Source organism: Pristis pectinata, chromosome 17, assembly GCF_009764475.1.
Source record: "Pristis pectinata isolate sPriPec2 chromosome 17, sPriPec2.1.pri, whole genome shotgun sequence".
Lineage (NCBI taxonomy): Eukaryota > Metazoa > Chordata > Chondrichthyes > Rhinopristiformes > Pristidae > Pristis > Pristis pectinata.
Genome location: NC_067421.1, coordinates 8,060,156 through 8,087,836, shown reverse-complemented (window position 1 = coordinate 8,087,836; position 27,681 = coordinate 8,060,156). Strand labels below are relative to the sequence as shown.

General features: G+C 47.1%; 1 protein-coding gene across 1 annotated transcript; it reads left to right on the top strand.

Annotated features, from left to right (window-relative positions):
• Window positions 1-26,817, top strand: ess2 (ess-2 splicing factor homolog). The gene is made up of 10 exons (XM_052032483.1): window positions 1-159; window positions 7,867-8,035; window positions 10,161-10,259; window positions 10,407-10,564; window positions 11,738-11,855; window positions 14,294-14,424; window positions 16,932-17,034; window positions 19,298-19,407; window positions 22,246-22,361; window positions 22,832-26,817. The coding sequence occupies exons 1-10, from the start codon at window positions 19-21 to the stop codon at window positions 23,100-23,102; spliced, it is 1,416 nt and encodes a 471-aa protein (XP_051888443.1). The 5' UTR covers window positions 1-18; the 3' UTR covers window positions 23,103-26,817.
• The last annotated feature ends 864 nt before the right edge of the window (window positions 26,818-27,681 follow it).

The following is a 27,681-nucleotide window of genomic DNA, read 5'->3' as shown; positions in this document are numbered from 1 at the left end:
GAGAGCGGCGTCGCTGCGATGGGGACGGAGGAGAAGAAGCCGCGGAGCGGCGGCGGCGGCGGCGAGAGCCGGGCGCTGGCCGGCGGCAGCCCCGAGAGCCCGGGCCAGGGGTGTGGACGCGGCAAGAAGCGGATCCTGGACGAGGAGTCGTACATCGGGGTAGGACTCCCAGTGCCCGCCGACTGTCCCCCCCCCCCCGGGCCCCGTCCCTACCGGGACCCGCCGTCACACCCCCGGCCTCGGCCTCCTCTCCACCGCACTACCCCTACTGCACCCTCCCCCCGCCCCCAGTGATCGCTCTCCCCAGTGATCGCCCGCCCCCAGTGATCGCCCTGCCCCCCCGCCCCCCTTGATCACCCTGCCCCCCCCCGCCCCCCTTGATCACCCTGCCCCCCCGCCCCCCTTGATCACCCTGCCCCCCCGCCCCCCTTGATCACCCTGCCCCCCCGCCCCCCTTGATCACCCTGCCCCCCCGCCCCCCTTGATCACCCTGCCCCCCGCCCCCCTTGATCACCCTGCCCCCCGCCCCCCTTGATCACCCTGCCCCTGCCCAAGTAATCACTCTGCCCCTGCCCCCAGTGATCACCTCTCCTTCAGCCGGGGTGTCATCTGGTCCTACGATCTTTTCCTAATCCAGAACCCCTGATTGTTTCTTGAGTTAATCCTGTTGGCTGAAGCAACACACACAAAGCTGGAGGATCTCAGTGGATCAGGCAGCATCTACGGATGGAAATAGACAGTCTACGTTTCGAATCGAGACCCTTCATCTGGTCTTGACCTGAAATGTCTACTGTCCATTTCTCTCCATAGATGCCTGACCTCCTGAGTTCCTCCAGCATCTTGTGTGTTGCTTCAGATTCCAGTATCTGCAGTCTCCCGTGTCCCTATTGGCCGACGACTGGCTTCCACAATGGTGGGGATCTCAGGAGGAACCTGAGACGGGTCATCCATCTGAACAGTTATGAATACTTTAGCCTTTTGTACTCTTGTCCTGAGGATGGGAATTCTTTTGGAGCTGCTCCTGTTAGCTGTTTAGTTGTCCATTTGTGACTAGATCTGCCAGGACTACCAAGGTTTGATCTGATCCATCAGATGTGGGATTGCTTGGCTCCAGCTGTTCTATGCTGTTTTTTGTGGCTTAGTGGATGTTTGTGTTACTGTTTTAGCAGCCTAGCACCTTATTTTTAGACACACCTTGAGCTGCCGTGCCCCTCCACACTTCATTGAACCGGGATTGATCCTTTGTTTTGATTTTAATGGCAGAATGAAAGATGTGTCAGGTGATGAAGTTACAGAATACAATGGTGTTCATTTTTACTGCTGTGTTTCACATGGATGTCCAATTTTCAGCTGCTGGATCTCCAGAGTCTATCCCATTTTACACAATTGTAGCATCACACAATATTATGGCGTAGGTCCTCAGTGTGAGGAGGAGACTTTCTCAGTAAGGACTGTGTGATGGTCACCTCTATCTGTGCTATCATGGACTTTGGTACAGCCAATAGAGCTGCTGCCCATCCAGTGATCTGGGTTTGATACTGTCAGTATCTGTGTGCAACTTTGCCTTGGGTGATATTGGTGGTCTGTCTGATTTTATCCTCCTTCTGCTTTAGTGTAGCATTATGTAAGAATTGTGAGGCCATTTCAGAGTCGACCATATTGGTGCAGGTTTGGAGTCTCAGTGCAGCCAGACCAGTTGAAGATGGGCTGAATTTGAAGGCCGTTAGTGAACCAGATGGGCTATGCTGACAGACTGGTAGTTTTGTGGTCATTCTTAGCAAAACTTTTTTAATGAAACTTAAGTTCATTAACTCGATTTAAATTCCAGAGGTGCCAAAGTGTATTTGTATTGTTGATCTAGATGCCGGTGTCACTAGGCTGGTGATGTAACCACTGTGGCTTCCTCTGCCCTCTGGATCTGTCCTTGCTCTTAGCACTCCACACCATGCCTAATTCTCCCTCCCCTTTGTGCTCCTGGCCCTGGTGGCCTTATGTTACTCATCTGTATGCTGCCCCTCGACAACACCATCTGAAAACGACACAAATTTCCACATTGCTAGCAATTTTGCCATGCCTCTCCTAATCTGTCTCTAAATTGTCTCACATTACCGGACTTTTAGGATGAGCAGAAATTTTATCCAGGTTTGAGAACACCAAAGTCATTGTCCTCGCTTTCTATTACAAACTATTTCTGAGCCACAGATTCCATCCCTCTCCTTGGCAACTGTCTTCCTATTGAGTGTAGTAGCACTGTAGGTATGAGGCGTAAACCATCGATCCAGAGACACTAGTTCATGTCACATTGTGGCAATTGGGGAATTTAAATTGGTATTGGTATTGGTTTATTATTGTCACCTGTACCGAGGTACAGTGAAAAGCTTGTCTTACAAACCAATTGTACAGGTCAATTCATTACACAGTGCAGTTACATTGGGTCAGTACAGAGTGCATTGCGGTAGTACAGGCAAAAACAATAACAGTACAGAGTAAAGTGTTACAGCTACAGAGAAAGTGCAGTGCAATAAGGTGCAAGGTCACAACAAGGGAGATTGCGAAGTCAGAGTCCATCTCATTGTATAAGGGAACTGTTCAATAGTCTTATCACAGTGGGGTAGAAGCTGTCCTTAAGTCTGGTGGAATGTGCCTTCAGGCTCCTGTATCTTCTGCCTGATGGGAGAGAAGAGAGAACGTCCTGGGTGGGTGGGGTCTTTGATTATGCTGGCTGCTTCAAGAGTCCAAGGAGGGGAGGCTGGTGTCCGTAATGCGCTGGGCTGTGTCTACAACTCTCTGCAGTTTCTTGCGGTCCTGGGCAGAGCAGTTTCAGTATCAAGCCGTGATACATCCAGATAGGATGCTTTCTATTAAGTAAATGTAGCAACTAGGGGTGGGTTATTCAGGCTCTCTCAACCATTTGGTACGATAATGGCTGCTCATCCACTTCAGTGCTCTGTTTCCACCTTCTTCCCAGAGCAATTAAATAATCTGTGTTAAATTCTGGAATAAAAAGCTTGTATCAGTTATGGTGACTGTGATTATCATAAAAACCCATCTGGTTCCCTTGTGTACCTCAGGGATAGAAATCTGTCACCCTTGCCTAGATGTGACTCCACATCCTCCAACTGGTTAACTCTAACCTGTCAGTTCTGGTGCCATTCCAGGGGATAATAACGCAGCCTTGCCAATAACACACACATAATATAGCATCCATGAGAACTTCCCTGCCCCTCTTTTATGTCCTTGCACTTTGACCAACTGATGTGTTTTGTCTGGTTTCCCTGCCGATCTGTTTCCTGCCTGCTTGGATTGCAGCTGCTCCTTGTTTCAGTCCCAGATCCAATGGTTAACACAAACCTTTCCCTCTACGGGGCCTTGCTTCTGTATCTTTTCTTAAATGCTGCCCCCTAACAAATCAAAGGTTTACACAGTTTGCATTTGCATTTCTTGGTCCAGTTACAGTGAATACTGGGTCATTTTCATTCTCTCAGCTATGGGAGCTTGAGGAAATGCCAATATTATCTTCTCCCTTTGGTCATAGAGTCACACAGCATGGAAACAGGCCCTTCAGCCCAACTGTGTTCCCCAGCGAGCTAGTCCCATCTGCCTGCGTTTGGCCACAGCCCTCTAAACCTCTTCTATCAGTGTACTTATCTAGATGGCTTTTAAATGTTGCTAATGTGCCCGCCTCAACCACTATTTCTGGCAGCTCATTACAAATGCGCACCACCCTTTGCGTGAAGAAGCTGACCCCTGATGTCCCTTTTTAATCTCTCGCCTCTGATCTTAAATCTATGGTCTCTTGTTTTTAGCACCCACTCCCTGGGAAAAAGACTATGTGCTTTCACCCTGTCTATGCCCTTCATGATTTTGTATACCTCGGTCAGGTCACCCCTCAATCTCCTACGTTCCAGGGAATAAAGTCCTAGTCTGTGCAACCTCTCCCTGTAACTCAGGGCCCCAAGTCCAGGCAACATCCTGAGAAATCTTTTCTGCACTCTGTCTAGTTTAATAATCTTTCCTATAACAGGGTGACCAAAACTGTGCACAATACTCCAAGTGTGGCTTCACCAACGTCTTATATAACTGCAACGTCCTATACTCAATGCCCTGACTGATGAAGGCAAGTGTGCCAAATGCCTTCTTCACTATCCTATCTACCTGAGATGCTGCTTTCAGCAAACTATGCACTTGCACTCCTGGGCCCTATGTTCCACAACACTCCCCAGGGTGCTACCGTTCACTGTATAAGTCCTACCCTGGTTTGATCTCCTAAAGTGCAATACCTCACATTTATCTGGCTTGAAAGCCATTTGCCAATCCTCAGCCCAGATATCCAGCTGATCAAGATCCCCCTGTTATTTTTCATAACCTACTACACTACCTACAACACCACCGATTTTAGTATCATCCGCAAACTTACTAACCATGCCTTGTACATTCACATCCAAATCATTTATATAAATTTTAAACAAAGGTCCCAGCACTGACCCCTGTTGGCACACCAGGGTGTCATTGACTAATCCATCATCTCTTCAGAGAGGGATAAATGGGCAACCTTCTGATGAAGGTGCCAGGTGATTATCATTCAGAAGGTAAGAGGGCAGTATTTCAGGCTCAGTGACACTTCAAAGGTGCATTTATGGTTTCCACCCAAACAATTTGACAGCCTTCCCAACAGTCTGATGGATTAACAACTTCAAAAAGAGGCATAAATTATTAACTGCTTTGTCTGAGACCAGGCCTCTTCCTGTGCCCACTTGGATCCACTTTAAGTTCAACAGTACATTCTGAGCCAACCAATGCTCAGTGGCTTTTTGGTTGAAGGGATTCATCTTCAAGAGCATGCTTTGTGAAATTCTTTTCATAACAAAAATTTCACAGACTTTCCCTAGAAAAATGAACGCCATAAAATTACTGATCATATTTTACGTATTTCCAGTCATACATTTGTGCATGTCATACTTTGCACAGTCTCAAATTTATTATGAAACCACATCGTGTGGTAACCTTCCTGCAATTAGTCTTTGCGTTGGGTGCAACTTGCTTGAGTACGTCTTGCGTCGTGTTCTCCTGTGCCTTGCTTATTGGTAATGTCCACTCCCTGCTGGAAGACACCCAGCTTGTGAGCAGTTCAGGGTACCGCTGAGAGTAGCGAAGGGGTCACGCGGAAGCTGTCCATGCAGTTCGGCAGGGGAGAAGCCTGGTTCAGTCCCCTTTCTCCTCTCCACAGAACTGAGCATTCCAAGCTGGCCATTATTCAGTGGCTTTTTGGTCCAAGGGAACCTTCTTCAGGGACTTCTGCAGCTTGGAAGGCTGAGGGGTGTGACAGTCCCAGCAAGGTGGAATGTTCTGCAGCTGCTCAGGTGGCAAATTCAGACCCAGCCTCTGTAGAGCGTGTGTACAGGTAGACCCTCAGCATGGGGCTCTTCATGTCTCCTGAGGCAGCCACACCTAGAGGTGGCCATTAAAGTGCTCTTCTCCCTCCACAGCCCTCCTTCGGATGAGGTGTTGTACATGGTGTCCCTGCAGATGATGGGTGATTGTGGCGGTTGTGTTGTGGGATGCACCTAATCATCACGTTCTGCCTGTTCTAACAGAGCAGCCTACCCATCTAACCAGCTTCTTTTTGTCCTTGAGAACTAATTCCTCATTTGGGATTGCCACTGTCTCTCATCGGCTCCCGATCCAGATCCCAGCACCTTGAGGTAACCATACTTAATGGTGAAGGGTTCAAAGGATTGAGTCACTGACCTGCCAGAGTTCATGGCTTTGTTTGTGCTCCATTTCGTTCCAGTTCCTAAGGGCATGGGTGAAATAGTCATCGACAGCCATGAACTTGAGGACCAGTTGCTGTTCATTCACATAGGGAGAAGTTAACCTGTGTTGCTTCTCTGGTATAATTACTACTCCCCACCCGCCATCCAAAATCTCTTCCACTCCTACTGGACGTGGTGAAAGACTCAGCACAGCAAGTGAATGCGACTGGAGAGAAAGGGCAGCTCTGGCTGTCTGAGAAGTTGCCCTGACTGATGGAAGTCCCATTAATGGCTTGGCTTTGGGAATCAGTGAACATCACTGAGCTTGATCATTGCAGTGAGGTGACCCTTTTTAACTAAACGAAGTAGGATTTGATTCACCTTTTATAAATGCCTCTTGGGGCGATCTCCACAGCCAAAGATAAATTGTGGGGAAAATGGAATATAATTTCCATGGTTACAAGAACAGTACTGTTTCAAAAATTTCAAGATGGCACTACAAGATAAATTGACTTTCAACAGTACCAATGTCACGTATTTGGGAAATGTGATATGGGAATACTTATTTGAACCCAAGTTGTGTTTCACGCCTCATGGATGTGCTATCTCTATTTCCACCAGTTTCCATTGTCTTAACGTCATCTTAGCTCATCTCCTGAAATCCTCATCCAAGTTCAAGTTTATTGTACCGAGGTACAGTGAAAAACTTGTCTCGCATACCGTTGATACATATCAATTCATTACACAGTGCATCGAAGTAGTACAAGGTAAAACAATAACAGAATGCAGAATAAAGTGCAACAGCTGCAGAGAAAGTGCAGTGCAGGTAGACAATAAGGTGCAAGGTCATAACAAGGTACACTGAGGTCAAGAGTCCAGCTTATCATACTAGGGAACCATTCTATGGTCTTATAACAACGGGATAGAAGCTGTCGTTGAGCCTGGTGGTATGTGCTTTCAGGCTTTTGTATCTTCTGCCCGATGGGAGAGGGGAGAAGAGAGAATGTCTGGGCTGGGTGGGGTCTTTGATTATGCTGGCTGCTTTACCGAGGCAGCGAGAAGTGTAGACAGAGTCCACAGAGGGGAGGCTGGTTTCTGTGATGGACACAGCCCAGCACAACTCTCTGCAGTTTCTTGTGATCACGGGCACAGCAGTTGCCATACCAAGTCACAATGCAAGCAAATAGGATGTTTTCTATGGTGCATCAATAAAATTTGGTGAGGGTCGACGGGGACATGCCAAATTTCTTTATAAGATGACAATTTTAAAATTAAGGCACTGGGGTCTATATAGACCAGCAAGCACAGGAGTGACTGGTGAACAAAACCTGGTCCACATTAGGACCCAGGCAACACAGGTTTAAATGACTACTACTCTACTGAGAGTAGAACAAGTGAGGCCAGCCAGGAGAGAGGCGGTTAGTCCGGTATGGATGCATGGATGGAGCAGGAGGTACAGGAGCCTGAGGACCCACACCTCAAGATTCAACAACAGCTTCTTCCCCACTGCCATCAGGTTCTTGAACCGACCTGAAAAACCCCAACACTACCTTGGACCATATTTCTTTTTCTCTCTCAATCTTCCACTAGTGTCGTTATGTTTATTTTGTTGTGCACATGCATGTATAATTTATATTAATTTAAATCTATTAACGTATGTTTGTTACATACTGTGCTGCTGCAAAAAGCTAATTTTCATGGCATTTATACCCTGTGTATATATGCCTACGACAGTAATAAACCAATTCCAATTCCCCACAGATAGAATTACCCCTCTCTGTAAACTTCTCTAGAAGAGAAACCAGAGACGCATGTTCTTCCATTTCTGGACATTTCACATTCCTGACTTTAATCGTTTAACCTTTGACTGCCAACGCTCTGGTCTCTGGTATTCTCTCCCCATACCCCTCTGCCCTTATACCCTCTTCCTTCCTTTGTAGCTGTTTCTAACTATTATCTTTGATCAGGGTTTGTTAGCTGCCCTAATATCTCCTTTATATGGTGGTTGTTAAAAGGTCTGTAAAGCACCATGGAACTCTTGTTTTGGTAGGTTATTGATGTTATATAATTGTAAGTTACCATATTATAGCTCTGATTGTTGCACTTTCAACAGAATTTGGAGAAAATTATCCAGCGTGACTTTTTCCCTGACGTGGTAAAGTTACATGCTCAGAGAGAGTTTCTGGAGGCTGAAGAGAGTGGCGACATGGAAAAGATGCGTGAAATAACCATAAAGTATGGTTCTTCACTGGGAAAACCAAATTTGGTGACTCCTGCCCTGTGTAAGTTCTCCTCTCAATTCTTGCTCCTTGCAACAGACATTGTCTGCTTGCATTTTATTAGTGACTGTGAGTTCTGCTTTTGCCTCAGCTTCTGGTTGCACATCCTGTTCCTCTGCCCATCGACTCTGTGGCTCCTCTACACTTGCACCATAGGTTTTCTTAGTCAGTGGCCTTGGGAATTAGAATGGAAATGTTAAAATTGGTTGTGCTCTGGTGCAGGCATTCCCTCTCCCACTCTGTCTCCCACTCCCACTCCCCCTCCCCCTCCCCCTCCCCCACATTTTAACAAATGAAGGCAATGCCAGAGTGTAGGAGAGGCTCGGGTCTGCAGGAGAGCTCAGCAGGGCAGGCAGGAGGTTCTAGCGGGGAAGTCAGTACATGGTGAACATCAGCCATGGCTTTGCAAAGTGCGGGTTGGATGAAAGTAGGATGGACTCTACTCTGGTTCCTCCTATGGTCAAAAGGCTTGGTCTGAATGTGTACTCAATAGCAAGAGGGTTGGTGTGGCTTCCTTGTCCAATCTGAGAATTAGTTAGATCAGGAAGTGATGTGAATGGCAAAAGGAGGGTAAAGCAGGACAGATGGAAATGACTTGTTACATAAGAGGAATGAAAGAGTTCAAATGTTTCAGTGAGGTGTGATTCCAGTACCGTCAAGATGCCAGACTTTCATGCTAAACATGCCAGTTCACCACAGTTAAAGCAGTCTGCGGAACTAAAATATCTTGTCACTGTAAGTTTAGGCTTTTGTTCAGCTCTTGAACTCCCCTTAAGGAGTTCAGAAGGGGATGTGATGGCTTGAGTAGGGTCAGTGCATCATGTGGCAAGGTGTATGAGGGAGGAAAGCTGTTGTCCCAGGATTAAGGATTATGGGGTAAGATGTTGGTCAAGGAAGCAAGGGAGGGCAGGAAAGGCATTTGGTCTCTTCGGGATGATGTTGGTGGCTTGGGTGCTGGAATGTTTTTTTAGTCTGAAGAGAGGGCGGGAGTGTGTAATTCTGGTGGGAAGGAAGGAGCTTTTCAATCTGGGCGCTAGGGCAGACGATCTTCATTCAAGAAGGAACAAGTTGACCAATTCTGATAGAGAAAAAGAATCTTAGCCGTGGAGAATGGCGTCAGTCTGGATGACAGAGAGGGTGGGTGTTAGTCTGTGAAGATGTGTGTGAGGCAGGGAAGGAGTGTGAATCTGGCAGGCAGAGAGAAAGGAAGTCAGTCTGGGACACAGTGGCGCAGCTAGTAGAACTGCTGCCTCACGGCGCCAGAGACCCAGGTTCAATCCTGACCTCGGTTGCTGTCTGTGTGGAGCTTGCATGTTCTCTCTGTGACCACGATAGTTTCCCCTGGGTGCTCTGGTTTCCTCCCATACTCTAAAGACATGCGGGTTGTTAAGTTAATTGGCTGCTGTAAATTGCCCCTAATGTGTAGTTGAGTGGAAGAAACTGGGGGGGGGGGGGGGGGGGGGTAGGGGGGATGTTGATGAGAATGTGGGGAAAATAGAATGGGACCCGTGTAAGTGGGTGGTTGATGGTCGGTGCGGACTTGGTGGGCCGAAGGGCCTGTTTCCGTGCTGTATCGCTCCGTGACACAGTGGGAGGAGGGCGATCCGGGAGAGAAAAGTGAATGGAGTCCGTCTAGATGGGAGAGCAGGGTCTAATTCTGGGAGGAGGGGAGGTTTGCAGTCTGGAAGGGAGAGTGTGTGTCGTTTTGGGACATTAGATGGGAAGGTGTCAGTTTGAGAGAGAGAGAGAGAGAGAGAGAGAGGTCTGGTTTTGGTTGTGGGGGACACGTTTCTGTTAGCGAGGCCTGAGAGAGGGAGGCTCTCAGTTTGGGAGGGAGGAAGAAATGATGCTGGAGAGTGTTGGGGAAAGTGTGGGAGGTAAGGGTGTTACGGTGGGAGGGGTGTCAGTATTGGAAGTTCAGAGACCCAGGAGAGGTGGAGGTCTGAAGCATGTCTATTGGGGGTGGTGGGTGTTGATGGTGGGCAGTTATGAAGCTGAGTGCTTGTCAGAGGGACCGAGGGTGGGCAGCTGTTGGTGGGAAGGGAGTGGTGTGTTTTCATGGAGAGTGGAGTGTGTGTCAGGCTCGGGATGGTCTGTCTCTTCCATTTCTTACATCAATGTCTTGCAGATCACACTCCAGGTTCTTTTGAGACGCCAGAAGTTGCGTCGGGTTCTCCACCTTCGCAGAATAAAACCAGGTTAGATGGAAAGCCTGCAAGTGATGGAGGTAATTTTGATGTCAAACGTCTTTCTTTTCAATAAGTATAAACCGTTCTCTGCCTTCTGTTATTGCGCGATAGTAGATGGCCTCAGTGTCCCAGATAAGCTGAGCTGAAGGTTTACATCCCACCTTACTGAGTTTCCCATTTTACAGGAGAAAAGAAAGAAGAGGAATTGCCAACTCTGGACACCTACTTGGGACAAAGCACCAGTGAAGACAATGCCTCCTTTAACCAAATTATGGAGCTTGCTGAAGAAAGGAATAAGATTAAACACGCCTGGCTTTATGAGGCAGAGGAAGCATCAAAGCAGGTGCATTCTCCTCCCTTAACTTCACTGTGTGTTAACGTTTAATTAGCATGTGCATTTGCAAGCGTGTTTGACATATTTGAGTTAAATCCTTGGATAGTTTTGAAGAATTAGGTTGGGGATGAGGTCAGATGCCCAGGGATGCTGCTCTGTTATGAAAAGACACCTTGTTTTCCATCACAAAGTAAGTAGCCAAGGAGAGTTAAGGGCAATTTGCCTTGATCCTGCCCAACCAGTCATTCTGCTCTGGCACTGGAGGAGCCTATCTCTGAACTGATGCTCAGACAAGCACAACTTAAACACAGAAACTGTAACTCTCTTTCCAACAGGACAGTTAAAGTTTTGAGGTGCCCTCAATCCTGTTGGTGCTGATCCAGGAACAGGGGTGGGTTTGGGGAGGATAAATCCCTTTGATATGAGACAGGAACGGATATCTTGCACCATAGAAAGCATCCTATCTGGATGTATCACGGCTTGGGACGGCAACTGCTCCGCCCAGGACCGCAAGAAGCTGCAGAGAGTTGTGGACACAGCCCGGTGCATCACGGACACCAGCCTCCCCTCCTTGGACTCTGTCTTTACCTCTCGTTGTCTCGGTGTAGCAGCCAGCATAATCAAAGACCCCACCCACCCGAGATATTCGAGCTTCTCTCCTCTTCCATCGGGTAGAAGATACAGGAGCCTGAGGGCACGTACCACTAGACTTAAGGACAGCTTCTACCCCACTGTGATAAGACTATTGAACGGTTCCCTTATACAATGAGATGGACTCTGACCTCACTATCTACCTTGTTGTGACCTTGCACTTTATTGCACTGCACTTTCTCTGTAGCTGTGACACTTTACTCTGTACTGTTACTGTTTTTACCTGTACTACATCAGTGCACTTTGTACTAAATCAAAGTAACCTGCACTGTGTAATGAATTGACCTGTACGATCGGTTTGTAAGACAAGCTTTTCACTGGACCTTGGTACAAGTGACAATAATAAACCAATACCAATAAACCAATACCAATAGAAGCAATCTCCCTATGAGGGGCTTATTTCTCATTAATCATATACATTAGTGAGAAATAAGCCCCTCACAATATTGCCCTTTTATAGTGCCACAGAGGGGCTTTGTAAAGGGTTTGTTGTCTCACTAAGTCCATGGATAATGGTGGATCTCATTACAGGGCCATGAAGAAATGCTGGCACTGCCATCGCCTGACGCTCTGGCCATCATGGACAGAAAAGCAGGAGTGAAAACCTGGAAGTACAAAGCCAAAAACATTCTGATGTATTACCCAGAAGGTAAGGATCAGACTGATAATCGTATCTAAATTCTCTGAACTTAGCCCCGACTCCTTGTGGTTTGAGTATTAATACCAGCTGGATGAAATGCACACTGTCCCTTACAGCCTGTGCCACCCCCCACCGTCACTGCCAAAACTGGGGTGAAAAAGGAGAAGCGAGATTACAGATGCTGGAGTCTGGAGCAAACAAAGAAAATGCTGGAGGAACTCAGTGGGTCAAACAGCATCTGTAGAGGGAAATGGACAGAGCGTTTTGGGTTGAGGCCCATTTTCTGGACTGAAGCAGTGGAGGGGAGATGCCAGTAAAAAGAGACAAGGGGAAAGGGTGAGGCAAGACCTGGCAAGTGATATCCAATTCCAATAGCCTCCACCTATCACCTCCCAGCCTCTGTTGGTATTTCCACCCTCCCCTCCTCCATCTACGAATCATCCCTCCTCACCTGGATCCACCTATCTCCTGCCAGCTCTTGCCCTATCCCTTGCCCTCATGGCCACCTCCTCTCTACTCTTTCAGTCCAGGTGAAGGGTCTCGACCCGAGAAGTCCACTGTCCATTTCCCCCCACGGATGCTGTCTGACCCACTGAGTTCCTCCAGCAGATTGTTTGTTGTTGCTCACAGGGGTAAGAAAGATGAGAGGTGGTGTGTGATATGGATCTTGATGAAACAAAGAGAGTCGAAGTACTTGGGGCCCAAGAGAAAGGAACAGAAGGCTAGATTTTTGATTGCACGCACAGGAATAAGGTCATTTTCAAAGAACAGGAAAAAAATGTGAAGGTATTTGTGGAGTGGGTACGAAAGAATGAGAAGATCCTTTCCCACTGATTCAAATCTTTGCATGTTATCAGACCTCTTGTTCTCCACCCTCCTGTCAATTAGAACATGTTCTTGATTTTGAACACTTGTATCAAACCTCCTCTCGGCTCTACAGAAGCTGGCACCGCTTCCCCAGGCTGTTCACGTAACTGAAGCCCCTTGTCTCTGGAACCATTCCAGTGACCGCATTCTTCCAATGTCCTTCCTAAAGTGCTTCCCTGAAAGGCGGATCCACTTGTAGTCAGATCAATGCTTTATGGAGGTTCAAAATAACCTTTTGGCCTCTCTTTCTCTCCACCACTGCAATGTTCTCCTCAGTTAGTATCACTACACCAGCTCCTCCATTCTTTTCTAACCGTCTATCATCCTCCACTTATTTCCCTGTACATAATCTCCCTGACACATCCATCAACCCCACCTTGATTTTCCTACCATCACCCTCCAATGGACAACACTTACAGTGAACAATTAGTCCACTGACCTGCACGTATGTGGGAGGTAACTGGAGTACTGGGGTCGCTGGAGCTGTGAAGTGGCAGTGCTACTAACCACACTGATGTGCCTGACCTGCCTTTCCCTCCCGCCTCTCCTCTTGTTCTCCATTTTTAAGGTTTTCACTCATTCTATCTCTTAGGGTTTTTTTTAACTAAATACTTTATTAAAGCTACTCGTTTAATTAATATTTGACATCTATTCAGCATATATTTGACATCTAGGCACCAGGGGGTGTAATGGAACACAGGGACCTAGGAGTTCAAGTGTAGAGTTCATTGAAAGTGGAGTCACAGGTAGACAGGGTGGTGAAAAAGGCGTTTAGCACGCTGGCCTTCATCAGTCAGGGCATTGTGTTCAGGAGTTGGGACGTTATGTTGCAGTTGTACAGGCCGTCGGTGAGGCCGCACCTGGCGTACTGTGTACAGTTTTGGTCACCCTGTTGTAGGAAAGACGTGATTAAACTGGAGTGAGTGCAGAAAAGGTCTACAAGGTTGTTGCCAGGACTAGAGGGCCCGAGTTTACAGGGAGAGGTTGGCCAGGCTGAGTCTTTATTCCTTGGAGTGTGGGAGAATGGGGGGTGATCTTATAGAGGTTTATAAAATCATAAGGGGCATAGATAAGGTGGATGGTAGTAGTCTTTTCCCCAGGGTAGGGGAGTCCAGAACTAGGGGGCATAGATTTAGGGTGAGAGGGGAAAGATTTAAAAGGGACCTGAGTGGAAACTTTTTCACGCAGAGGGTGGTGAGTATATGGAACGAGCCACCAGAGAAAGTGGGTGAGGCAGGTACAATAGCATCATTTAAGAAGCACTTGGATAGGTACATGGAGGAGCGGGGCTTGGAGGGATGTGGGCCAAACACAGCAAATTGGGATGGGCTGAGTGGGCACCGTGGTTGGCATGGACTGGTTGGGCTGAAGGGCCTGTATCTGTACTCTATGACTCTCCCTTGCTCCTTCAGACAGGGATAAAGCAAACAAAAAAATGTCGATAAATGCCAATGAATTGCCTACCTACTGTGCTAAGAAGTCACTCCATGGTTGTTTTTCCACAGTCTCTGGTCCCCCAGAGCCACTCCGATATCCCGTCCACTCAGCTGTTCCTCTCCCTTTCTCTGTTTTGTTTGCAGGAGTGAAGGATGATGAACTCTTCAAGAAACCCCGTGAGGTGATTCACAAAAATACCCGCTTCCAGAGTGACCCTTTCAGTCGAACCCTGAGCAAGTCTCAGCTGCAACAAGCAGCAGCTCTCAACGCACAGGTACGTGAAATGGGATCCCCTTCATAGCCCCTCTCTGGGATTACACACAGCTTTCCAGCTGGCTCAGGTAGCACCTGGGCTCCCTCTGTCCCTCTTCCCACCACATCACAGTGTCCAGACTTGTTCCTTCCTCGGGACCCCTTCCCCACTCCTCAACAGCCTGGCCACTCATCTCCCAGTGAATCCAGTGAATTGAATAGTCCCATGCAGTCGTGACACCACAGTCAAATTATCAAACCCCCAACCCAGATGAAGGGTCTTTAACCTAAAACGTTAACTCTTTTTCATTTTAAGGTGCTGCCTGACCTGAGTTTTCCAGATTTTTTTTTGTTTTTATTTCCGCAACCCTGCAACCTTGGCTAACAATCCAGGGACATGAGTTTAGATGGCAGCTGTGGAATTTAACATTTGGTTAGCATTCAGGTTTTTAAAAACAACTAGTTTGAAAATCGGTGAACAACAATTACTGGAATGTTGTAAAAGATCATCTGGGTCACTAAAGTCTTTCAGAGGAGGAAATCTGCTATCTTTCCTAGGTCTTGTCTATGTGTGACTCCAGACCACCAATATGCTGGACTCCAAACTGCCTTCTGAAATGACCCAACATGCCACTGGGTTGTATTATAACTGCTAAAGCAGGAAAAGTTTAAAACCTGATGCACCTCCTTTCATTGACCTAAGCTCTGAATAAGGGCATGACAAAGTTGCTCTTGTTCCAGTTGATCTTGCAAAGTGCTCCTGTCAAACATCTGGGGAGCTCTCACACAGACCAGTCAAGTTACAGCCTGACACTTACAGAACCCTACCTTTCAGATAATGTGTTGGGCTCTGTCAGCACAAATTCTGTCCCACCAAGGGACAGATTCACCAGAGAGGATGTGATAGAGTGATATTCTTACAGAAAGTAGCAGCCCTGGGCACTCTTCGTGTTGACTCCATGAGGTTTCCTAGCATCAGATAAAACATGGACAAGAAAACCACTTGATTACCGCCCCCCGTCCAAAGCACTAAAAGTAGCAAAGGGCCCACATTGTACTCTGGCTGAGGGAACTTCATTATTCATCACCAATAGTGGCCTGGCCACTGACTGACCAGGCCAAGCCCTGAAGACATGTCTGCCAGGCCATGTCTGCCACTGGTAATATGTGAACCAACCCAAGGGAGAAATGTATATGACCCCTCTTCCCACATCTACCAGTGGCAGATGTATCTGTCCACGGCAGCATTGGTTGAAGTGAGCCCTACACAGTCTTGTGGAGACAATGTCTCTCTTCACACTGGAACTACTCTCCGTGTTGACAGATGGTGATGAAAACAATGAATTGTTGTAGAACCCTAACTGGTTCAGAGGAGGAAATCTCTCCATCTCGTTGTATGGTTATGCAGCTGTGCTGAATGGACTTGGAGCAGGTCTGGCAGTTCAAAACTGGGCATCGATTGTCCTATTCACAAAACAAAAATGCAGCAATTTCTACCCAATCAATTCACTCTCAACATCAAGAAAGTGACAGCAAGTGTCATTGACAGTGTTATCAAGAGGCACTTGCTCTCCAGTACCTACTCGCTGATGCCCAGTTTGGGTTTCTCCAGGACCACTCAGCTCCCAACCACATCACAACCTTGGTCCAAATAGGGACCAAACAGCTGAATTGCAGAGGTGGGGTGAGAGGGCTTTGTCCTTGACATCAGGGAAACATTAGACTGTGTGGGGCATCAAAAGCCCTGATAACATGGAAGTTGATGGGTATCAAGAGGAAAGCACCCAGTAGCTGGAGTCACGCCTTTCACAAAGGCAGATGGTTATGGTTATGGAAGGTCAATGATCCCAGCTCCAGGACATAAGTGTAGGAGTTCCCCAGAGCAGTGTCACAGGCCCAACCATCTTCAGCTGCTTCATCAATGACCTTCCTTCCATTATATGGTCAGAAGTGGAGGATGTATGCTGATGATTGTCCATTCACAGCTCCGTTCCATGGCTGCATGCAGCAAGACCTAGGCTGCATTCGGATATGGCTTGAAACATGCCAGGCACTGACCATCTCAAACCAACTCCCCCCTGATGGATTTCCATCAGAGTCTGATGGAGTGTCATCATTGTCCAGAAACTCATGGGGATTAGTCACGTAAATACAGTGGCTACTGGAGCTGGTGACCCTGGTAGGTAGCAAGTCAAGAATGTGATGGAATACCCATCACATCCTGACCAGGGGATATATCGCTGGTCTTCCTCCATCACTGGGTCTAAACTCTGGAACTCCCTAGCCAATAGCATTGTGCAAGTTCCTTCATCGAAAGGACTGTAGTGGTACAAAATAGCTCACCACTACCTACTCAAGGGCAATTAGGGATGGACACACAATTTGAATAAGTTTAAATAAATCTTTGGGGAGGGGTGATGGAAAATTTGATTTGCATCTATAATAATGAAATGTTAAGTAAGCGAACGTTTCAATGCTCCTGAGATGCTTTGTCACAATATACACACTCATGCTGTCTTGGTTTTGAAGTTTAAACAGGGCAAAGTGGGGCCAGATGGGAAGGAACTGATCCCACAGGAGTCGCCCAAAGTGAATGGCTATGGCTTTGTAAGGACCCCTTCTCCTGCTCCAGGTAAGAGCCAGTTATTTTTTTTATTGCCTCATGCTGACCTTGTGTCACTGTCCAGAAACAAAGACTTGTATATAGGTAGGACAATGTGGATCACTGGATTGGAAGTAGTTGTTTTGTAGGCCAAAGTGACAGCTAGATCCCTCAAAGACCATGCAAATGATTAATCACTTAATCGGCTTTATGGTGTGATTTGAGAGGAATATTAACCCAATACTCTGGGGAAAACTCCCAGCTCCTCCCAAAGCACTACAGAAATTCAATTTCTGTACAGTTGGAGAGTGTGATGCATCCTTGGTACACTGTGTTGGAACGTTTGTCTGAATGATATACTTGAGCCTTTCACGGAGGGCTCGAAAATATGATCTTCTGACATGAAAGGGCCATTGTAATCAGTGGAGAAAAACAGCTTTGCAGTAGGAGACAGTATTCTAAGGATCTACATTCGCAGGACTACTCCAGCAGGTCTCTAGTCCTGGGGAACTCGTCCTACTGTGACTAGGCTAAGAGGTAGTGTTAGGGAATGAAGCTGGCAGGTGCAAGGGCTGTCAATGGCAGAACAGTTTGGTGGGTAGCAATCATGTAGATGTAGCATAGTTATATAAAAAGAGGAAGATAGACCTAGTGTATAAATTCTCAACTGGGGCAAGGGCAGCTTTACTGGACTAAGATGTAAATAACAGAAGTAGGCTGATAGCAACTTACTGAAAGGCAATTCGGTGTCAAAACTGTGAAATGTATTTCAAGGGGAAAGAGTGAGGGTTTAAAACAAATATGTTCTCACCAAGAAAAGGAGTGGGGTTACTCAGTGCAGACAGATGTAAGAATTGCAGCTGTGAAAGTAAAAAGGGAATGTTGGAAGTGTGGGGCATGAACAAACATTGGTGGGTAAAATAAATGAAAACTAAAACTTTTCATTAAATTAGGAAGAATAGGAGGAAAGAATTTTGCTTCTTCGAGAACAAAATTATCTTTGTGGCGATCAAAAGCGTGAATGTGATTTCTTTTATCAGGACCTTGCATCTGTTTTAACAGAGGTGTTAGGTGCTGCCGACATTGTGCTGAGGAAGAGGGTGAAATACTGGATTTGGTAAACAGTGGGAGGGGAAATATTAAGGGATCTGGCACTTTTGAGAGTAGATAAGTCACCAGATTTGGATGGGGTTCTTTTCTTCGCAGTGGGAGGCTGCAAGGTGACTTAATTGAGATGGATAAATCGGAAGAATCTGAATATTAAAGAGCGGCAAATTTTCCTTATAGGCTGAATCAGTAACTAAGTGGCATAGATTTAAAGTAATTTGTAGTGTGATAGAACTAAACTGCTTTTCCCGTCAGGGTCAGGGATTCTTTCCAAAGGGATGGTAGAGGTAGAACCCCGATTTAAAAAGTATCTGAACCTCTGTAATCAATAGGTCATCAGACGAAGAACTGGAACGTGGGCTGAGGCTAGGGTAGCTAGGTTTCAGCCTGTGCAGAAGCAATGGCTTGCGTGAGCTTGTTATGTTCTGTGGATTTCCATGATTCTCTAACCTAGAGGTTGTAGAAGACAATGGAGGGGAGCTCTGGTGAACAAAGGGTTACTCAAGCTCTCGCTCTCGCTCTCTCTCTCTCTCTCTACTGGTAAGCAGCTTGAGCCACCTGCTCGTGAAGCTTAGCAACAACTTATCAGCCAAGCTGACTTCAAGGCCACAAGAACAGGGTTGTTTTTGAGACTAACTGTGAAAGATGTGTTAACCTGTCTGGGACCAATGGTAGTGTAAGCTGGTCAAGCATACCCAAATATGGGTATGCCAATGCAGTAGGTGGACACCCACCTGTGAACAATGTATTTAAGTTTGTTAGCACCCTGTATTCCTTAAGTCGGGCCATGTGCAGGGAAGAGCAGCACTGCTGTTTGCTCTTCCTTGTACCCCCTACTCCCACTAGCGTTAAACAATAAAGAACTTTTTGTACGTTCCTAGGCTCTGCTGTTGTCTGATTTATTACAGAGTGCGGGTCGACTTTAACAAGTTGGGTCTCGGTTACTTATGCTAAACGTGTAAATAATAATGTTGTGTTCATCTTCTGAAATGTGATCCATATTTCAGGAGCAGAGCACAACATACAATTGCTGTCACATTTTCCGTTTAGCACTTTTGACTAAGGACTAATCCCTGCTGCTCTGATTCTAATACATGTGGGACTGTACACTGGTTGGATTTGTGCTGCTGGAACTGAGGCATCAGAGCCTATGTCATGGATTGAAGCTTGTACCCTCCTTCCCCAGGTGTGACTGACTCACCGATGATGACATGGGGTGAGATTGAAGGGACTCCATTGCATTTGAGCAGCTCAGAAAGCCCTCATGTGGACAGGACACCAGGACCTGCATTTAAGGTAAAGTAATTGTGCATCCTAGAAAGGGAGAACACCTCTAGTACAAACCGCTCTTTATATTTCCCCGGTAAATCAACATTTTGTTCTGCTCCTGCTCCCTTGTGCTGCCTGTTCATCCTGCTCTATGTTGGGTTTGTGGAGTGAAAGGTGAATTACAGAATTGTGTTAATCAAACTCTGAAGTGCCAGGTACAAGAATGACAATTTACTATGGATAATGCATCCCAAGGTCTTTCACAAAACTGACCCCAAGACACAAGATTTTAGAGTAAAGAGGCAGGTTTGAAAGGACCGAGGTTCAAGAGAGGTGGGGATATTGGAAGATAAAGGTACACTTGTCAATGGTGGATCAATTACATTTGGAAACAACCAGGGGTCCAGAATTTGAGTACCGCACATTTCTGGGATTAGGAGAAATTACGGAGACAAATGGGGACTGAGAAACCAAAGAGAGATTTGAAAATAGGACTGAGAATTTTAAAATTTGAGGCACAGCTTAATACACAAGCAAACAGCTGTAATGTGGACAGACCAGATGACCACAAGGAGCGATTTATTCTCGGTCACTAGGACTAAACATGCAAAGTAAATTACAGTTTGTTTCAAAGTTTGCAAGACACTCGTGTTTATACTTCATGTGCACAGCATTAGTGACCAAAGACCGATTTCTGCCCCTCTGGTGCTTACACTAACCAATGTAAGATAGCATGTGGAGGGCTGGAAGACAATTGCTCAATAGGAATTTATAGGAAATGCTCCACTGGTTGGAATCACACCTCATGCAAAGTGATAAACCTGGTTCTGATGGTTCGAAGTTAATCATCTCCACCCCTGGGAGTTTCTCAGTGTCCTTGGCCCAACTATTTTCAGCTGCTTCAATAACTGATCTTCCAAGGTCAGGTGTGAAGTGGGGATGCTTGCTGATGATTGCACAATGCTCAGTTCAGTTCACAAGTCCTCGGAAAGTGAAGCTGCATGCATCAAAACCATTTGGGCGTGGGCTGATAAATGCCATGTAATACTTGTGGCACAGATTCCAGACAACTCCTACCCTTGACTTTCAGAGGGACTGCCTTTGCTGAGTCCTCCATCATCGACATCCTGAGGGTTCAGTGAGTAGAAACCTAACTGGACCAGCCGTTGAAACACAAGAGTAAATCAGAGGCTGGAGGTCCTGTGGCAAGTAACTTGCCTCCTGACACCTCGTAGCCTTTCCACCACCTATAACGCACAAGTCAGGAGTGGAATTGGATGGAATCCTCCCCACTTGCCTGCATGAGTGCACTGCCAGCATCACTTGAGGAGCTTAGTGCCGTCCAAGGAATAGCAGCCTGCTTGATTGGCACCCAATCCATCACCTTAAACATTGCATCGCCAGCACGCCAGGCCTGAGATGAGAACCATCCACAACACAGCGTTACTTGCCAAGGCTACTGCCAAGCCCACAGTCTTAGTAGTAAATGAAAAACAAAATCCAAAAAAACTAGTTACTGTCAGTCTGAAATAAAAGCAGGCAGCACTGGCAGCCATGTTTTCTGTTTTTACTCCACAACGTTCATCTTCTAGAAGAACGAGCCCCCTTGGTGCACGAGAAAATGCCTCTGTCTTCATTCTTGCTTTAATTCCTGGAGTTCCTTGCCCAGCAGCAAGGTACCACTGGGAACGTGGCAGTTCAAGAGCGGCTCACCACCACCGCCTCGGGAGCCCTCAGTGGACAGTGAATGCTGGGTTGCCAGTGGCACCCACATCATGCAAGTAAATGTTTTCAGAATCTACCACTGAATGGACTAGCAGTGCTGTGGGTACATGCAGGCCCAGGTGGATTACCGTGGAGAATGCGTTACAGAAAGATGAGGCTGTCATCTGTATCAAAGTTGGTAAATGAGAAAAGAGGGATTGATTACTTGCAACCTAGTCACAAAGGGTGGTTCTCTTGGCTTTCACCAAAATGATGCTGAAACATTGGCACGAGTGGAGTACTGAAACCTACAAGGATAAAATGGGCATGCTGTCGGGAAGCTGCTGTACGCTCAAGGCTGTGGAAGGCAAGGGTTTGTTAGAGGTGGTGTGGTAGTTCGCAAGGATGGAGTAGGTGTCCTTTTCTTTGAGACAAGTTTGAAGGAGATCGCGACAACACCTGAAGAATTATCCGGTCTTTAACAAGGTCAAGAAGCAGGGGAAAAGCTGGGTCGTCAGCAGATTAATGGGAATAGGGTCAAGGGAGCAGGACATGAGTGGAAAGATGAGCTTAAAGACAGTATAAGAGGAGAAAGATGTGAGTTTGGGGCCAGGACTGCTAACCTGCCATATCCTTCCAAATCTTTGAACACCCGAGGGAGCTAATGTGTGGTCCTTATGGAAGGTTGTTTGTAAATTGGGATGTGGGAATCACTGGGAAGACCAGCAATTTACTGTCCTTGTCTAATTGCCTTTAAGATGGTGAGCCTTTAAATGCTACCTTCATCAGTAGTATTTAAAACAGTGGAAGAAATATTGGGGAGTAAAGAGCAAAGGTTGGTTAAAGATGGATGGGAATGCTATAGGAAGAGGAGGTCAGTCAAGGGTGCAGCCAAAAGGATAATGTGAGTGATGAGGGAACTATTGGGACGTGGTGATGTTGTTTAGTGCAACCTGGGCTGTGTCCCCCCACGCCCTTCAGCGCGATGGACACTGGAAGTCAAAGGTGCACACTAACAATTGGCATGCTCCAGCGGAGGGCAGATCTGCCCGTGGAACTGCGCCCCATCATTTCATGGGGTGCTGATGGTAGGCAAACTATGTGGTTAAGAAACCCGCTTGTGAACTTACCACAGTCCTGGTTTATGTCGTCTTGCCACAGATTCTGGAACCAGGCAGGAGGGAGAGACTGGGCCTCAAAATGGTCAATGAGGTCGCGGCCAAAAACAGAACCAAGAAGCAGGAGGCTTTGAGGAAGGCGACAGAGAGTCTGGTCAGGTGAGTGCAACCACTCAGGATCATGGTGACGGGATGGGGCTTTGGGGCTGGAACTCCAGGTCAGGGGGCTAGTAGTCTGCTGGGGGCTGCAATGAGGCCCTGGTTTGCTATTAGATGGGGAACTAATTTTGGAGGGTTCCATCTCTTCCCTTCACCAGCCCGGCCCCTGCTGATGTGGGGTGGATTCGGGGATAGAGAGCTCCTCAAGCCTGGAGGAGGGAGGACGCAGGTCTTCTTGTTGGAGGGAGTGCAGGTGTTCTGGGGATGTCAGTGCCTCTCCCAGTGGAGGCAAGGTGGGTGGTCTAACACTCTGGAGAGGGCAAGTGGGGATACTGTTGTACTGGGATTAACGTATAGTGTGCAGAGAATAATTAGTGGGGGTCTCTGGCATTACTCCTCCGCTCAAGTTCAGAGGTTAATGTACGGGTTATTTTGCTGGTGTGTGAGCCCATTTTATTTCTCCTCCACAGTCTCTCTCCACATGGTATCAGCCCTGTGATGTCGCCAGCCCTGCAGCGCCTTGTTAACAGGACCTCCAGCAAGTACACGGACAAAGCTTTGCGTGCCAGTTACACGCCCTCGCCGGCACACAAAGGGACACCACGGTGCAAAACGCCGCGTGCTGGTGTCACCCCTAATATGCTCGCCTCTACCCACACGCCGAGCAGCCAGGACCCCACCTCCATCACTGACAACCTGCTGCAGCTGCCCAAGAGAAAGAAAGCAGCAGACTTCTTCTAATGCCAGTCTTGGGTGTCTCCGTCTCTCTGGTCCTTGCTCTGCTGCCCTGCTGCGGAAACGGGAAACTTTTCAGACTGATAACAGGAGTACTTAAGGATGAAGGATGATTTTGCATTCATCTACTGCTGAGGGATCCTGTCACTGTACTCTTTGTTTGCCACTCTCCCAGATCGGACCTGATGCATCGGTGCAGTGGGAGTGATCAGTTCAGGCACGAGCTGGCTGTTAAGCTGTTTGGTTCCTGTGCTCTACCAGTGCTGGCCACCTGAGGTAATGGGTATTGGCTGACCACCTAAGCCTCTCGCTGCCTGATTTGGCTGCAGCCAGCACCAGCATTCCTCCAGAACTCTTGGAACTGTTTTCTTTATTTATTAACCATTTCAGTGCTGGCACATCTGCATGCACCACACACCCACCACTGCCCAGCCGGTTAGCCGTTAATTGTGGCTCTTGTAATATTAGGGCTTTGGGTTTGATGGTTTTATTGTGTAGGTGTGGTTGGTTCAGGGACTCTGCGGGGCCCCAATTCCAAAGGCACTGTCATTCTATTAATGGTCTTCAGCGATCTTCTACTTCGTCCCCCACCCACAGTCCTCCCCTGTCCTCCCTCAACGCTAACTGCAGGACCTTCATCCACTCCCTCGCGTACACCTCGAGCAACCATCTTCACACCGTCCCAACGTTCAGTGGATGCTGTTTGTTCTTATTCACTCACCTGCCTGTACCCTCTCTCGCTCTTTCACACCATCAGTGTCCCCTCTCTGCCCATTGGTGCCCTATCTAGCTCCATGCAGTGTACCCTCTCTCTCTCCCCCTCATTGCCCATCCCCCTGGGTGAAGCCCAGAGCCTTGCCCTCCCCCTGAATGCTCCCGTTTCTTCACCTGTAACGAGCAGGGTTTCTAACCCACTTCTCACTCTCAGGCGCTTCCCCCGTCTCATCCCGGCCATTGCCCTATGTTGCCCTCCCCCGGTAGTGTCACCTCTCTTGTCCTCCCCTGGGCTGTCCCCTCCTCCCCTCTACCCACCCCCAGACAGTGTCCTTTCCCTTGTACATACATACACACACCCCTTCTGTTACTGCCTTTCCCATGAGCCTCCTTAGAGTTGTAGACGTGCCTCTATTCAATTTAGTTGTACTAATATTTCCTCACTGAAATTTATTGCGGAAATGACCTCCGGTTAAGAGAAACCATGTGCCAGTTTTTCTGTGTTGACTTTGAGCACTATAATGCTTCCAGATGGGAGCCAGCTGGATTACGCCTCTCTGATCCCTGCTCTCGTATCTGCTCATTTACTGTAGCCTCTTTAACCCATAGACGTCACATCCCCACTCAGACCACGTGCTGTCGGTCATGTCACAGGAGGCTGTTCAGGGCATCCTAGCCATGCGAGGTGAAAATTCGACCTAATCCCTCATTCCCAGCACAATGGACAGCCAGTTCCAAACCCCCATCACCCCTTGGACTAAGGTGGCTTTGCTCAACTTCCTCCCAATCCTGCTCTCTTAAACCTTTTCCCTGGGCAGAGAAAAGTAAGCAGGGGGCAATTTGCTCTCTCCTCTCTATCCTGCACCATAATTTTTTATACTGCAGCTAAATTATACCTTCAGCTCCCCTGTTCTAAAGGAAGCAGTGCCAGTCTAATCAATGATTCTTCACAGCTCAAGTTCTCCAATCCTGGCAGCATCTTGTAAACACTTCTCCTTTGCTATCATGTACTTTCTGTAAGGTGACCAGAAATGTCTGTAGTTCTTTAGCTGTTTTAACTAGTCTTTTTTTTTCAAAGCATGGGTCCCAGATCTTTTGTATTTGACTCCTTGCCAATAAAGGCATGTTTTCCTTTAGTTTTCACGTCACTATCTGTATGCAGTAAAACTCCAATAATCCAGCACCATTGGGACTTCGGTGGTGCCGGTCTGGCAGATTTTCAGACTGCTGGATATTACTCATTCAATCCCAATACTTTTTTTACATGTGACAAGTTGTATAATAATTTTTCCAATAAATTCTGAGTTTAAAGGGAGTGGGAAACTGAGCCCTGCTGAATTTAAAGGGAGCTCAGAAATAACCCAGTGAGTTTAAAGGGAGCTCAGGGGAAACTGAACCCAGTGAGTTTCAGGCACTCTAGCTTTGGCTGCACACCAGATCCAAGCTCTGGACCTGTGGTTCCCCCCCCCCCCCCCCCCCCACCCCCCGATCCTGAGCTCCAGCGACAGGCCTACCCACGTTCCTGACCCTTGGAGTTCTCAGCTCCAGTACACAGAACCACGGATAGGTCTGCAGATAATGAGGACGGAGTGAACTAATGAGTGAACGAGATGCCGAATCATTGGGATTGCTGAACAATGGAATAGTGGATTATTGGAGTTTTATTGTACCTGTCGTCTTATCGTCTCCCTGTGGAAATGCACACAGTCCCAGCGCCGCACTTAGACTCCTACTGTTTACCTCATCTGCTTGTTCTTCCCCATCCATTACCCCACGCTGATCAAAATCAACTTATTTGCTACTTTTCTGCCCAGCTGCCCATTGATATCTTTCGTTGATAGTAAGTATCCTCTTGTGTTTCCTAATCACCTGCCACATAATGAATTCATTTGTGCCTCTAATAAAAGAGTAGGAAGGTGGGTTCTCAATTTCTGCCCTCTTGTCAGAGAAAGAAAAACAGTGCACTGGGCAAGGTGTGGGAAAACTAAGGCAAGGGAGAAGTAAAGCTCCATACAGAGGTACAAAACCGCACAAGGGAACGCAACGTGATGGGTCAGAGTCGCGGCAAGTGGACACTGCAGACAAATGAGATGCGACAGAACCGGAAATGTATGGAACATTTGGGTTCAAAGTCGCATCTTGTCCGCCTGCCTGTGCCCCAGTCCTCACACTCCCTTTAAACTCGCCTGGTTCTGTTGGCTGTGCCCCCTTGAACCTTGCTGGGTTCACTGAAATGTTACTGTGTACCATCTTTAAAAATAGTGAATTAAATCTGTGTTGGAATATTAATAAAATAACATCTGACAATCTGGAAAATCCGCTAGTCCGGCACCATCAAAGTCCTGAGCATGCCGGGTTATTGGAGCTTTACTGTACATAGGTCATTGAAATGTCACGGACAGGCATGGAGAATAATCCAAAAAGCCACTTAGAATGTTGGTTTTATTTAGAGGAGTAGAATAAAGGGGTGGGGTGGGGGGGGGGGTGCAGTAAAACCACAGCTTTAGAAAGGCCTGGCTGATCGATGTGCAGTACTGTGGCCAGCTCTGGGTGTCCTAGGTAGAATATATTGGGCTCAGAGAGAGAGTGTGATGTAAACTTGGCAGATTTATTCTTGCAGCATCAAATTACGAGGAAAGTTACACACAGTATTCCCTGGAGGGGTGGCTTGGATAAAGTTGTCAAGGCATTAAGGAAAACTCGGGGGTATGTTGTAAGAAACTGTTTCCACTGCTTGAGGTGTCTGGAACTAGAGCCGGGTCTCCGGAATGAAATTAGGAAGTAGTTCTACGTGTAAAAGGTGATTGGAGTCTGGATTATTCTGTCAACAGCAATTGCTGCTCGGCCAGTTACTTTTTAAATCTGAAATTAATAGCATTAAAGCATATAGGAAAATGCAGTTATATAGTGTTATGTAACTGATTCCATGAGATCACATTGATTGGCCCAACAGGCAGAAAGACCAAGTGGTCCATCCCTGTTTGTGTTCCTCTTAAAATAAACTCGAATTGGGTGTGAATTATTTTTCATATTTGCGTCATGCACATTGCTGTACTTCTTGGGGATGCTAACCCAAGTGTGGAGCAGGCTGAATAAGAGATTCCCCTGAGGGATATTACTGTTCCTTCACGTGACCAGGTATTCACCATCACAGCTTGCCCACAGCAGGGTTTGGAGCCAGGAAGTGGCAGAGGAGTTAAATAGATATTTTGCATCAGTGTCTTTGGTAGAAGATACCACAAACATCCCATTAATACTGAATAATGCCAGGGAGGAATTAAACACCATCACCCTCACTAGTGCAATAGTATTAGGCAGAATAAACAGGGCGAAAGGCTGACAGATACCCTGCACTGGATGGCTTACATCCTCAGATGCTAAAAGAAGTGTCTACTGAGACGTAGATGCAGTAGTTGTAATCTTCAAAAGACCTTTAGGTTCTGAAGAAGTACCGATGTGACATTCCTAGTCAGAAAGGAAGTCAAGAAGTGGGTAATTATAGTCTGATTAGTCTAACATCTGTTGTTAAGAAAGTGTTAGAATCAGTTATCAAGAGAGTAATAACAGCATATTTGAAAGATCAGATCCAATCAGGTAGAGATGCTTCGTGAGGGGGAATTGTGTCTAATAAATATATTAGAGGTTTGTGAAGTCTCGACTAGAGTGGCTAGAACGGAACCAGTAGATGTACGGCGTTTGGACTTACAGAAGGCGCCTGACGAGGTGCCTCACGGAAGGTTAAATGGCAAGTTAAGAGCTTATTGCATTGCAGTTAACAGATTGACTTGGCTAACTGGCAGGAAGTAGCAAGTCGCAATAAGGGTTTGTCATTTTCAGGTGGGACACCGCAGAGATGGTGTTGAGACCACAG

What these genes read in the sequence shown, in the direction of transcription:
- ess2 (XM_052032483.1), top strand. Translation starts at nt 19, where the DNA reads ATGGGGACGGAGGAGAAGAAGCCGCGGAGCGGCGGCGGCGGCGGCGAG. An exon ending in TTTGGTGACTCCTGCCCTGT is followed by an intron (nt 8,036 to 10,160) that starts GTAAGTTCTCCT and finishes AATGTCTTGCAG; the next exon opens with ATCACACTCCAGGTTCTTTT. An exon ending in CACCAGGACCTGCATTTAAG is followed by an intron (nt 19,408 to 22,245) that starts GTAAAGTAATTG and finishes GTCTTGCCACAG; the next exon opens with ATTCTGGAACCAGGCAGGAG.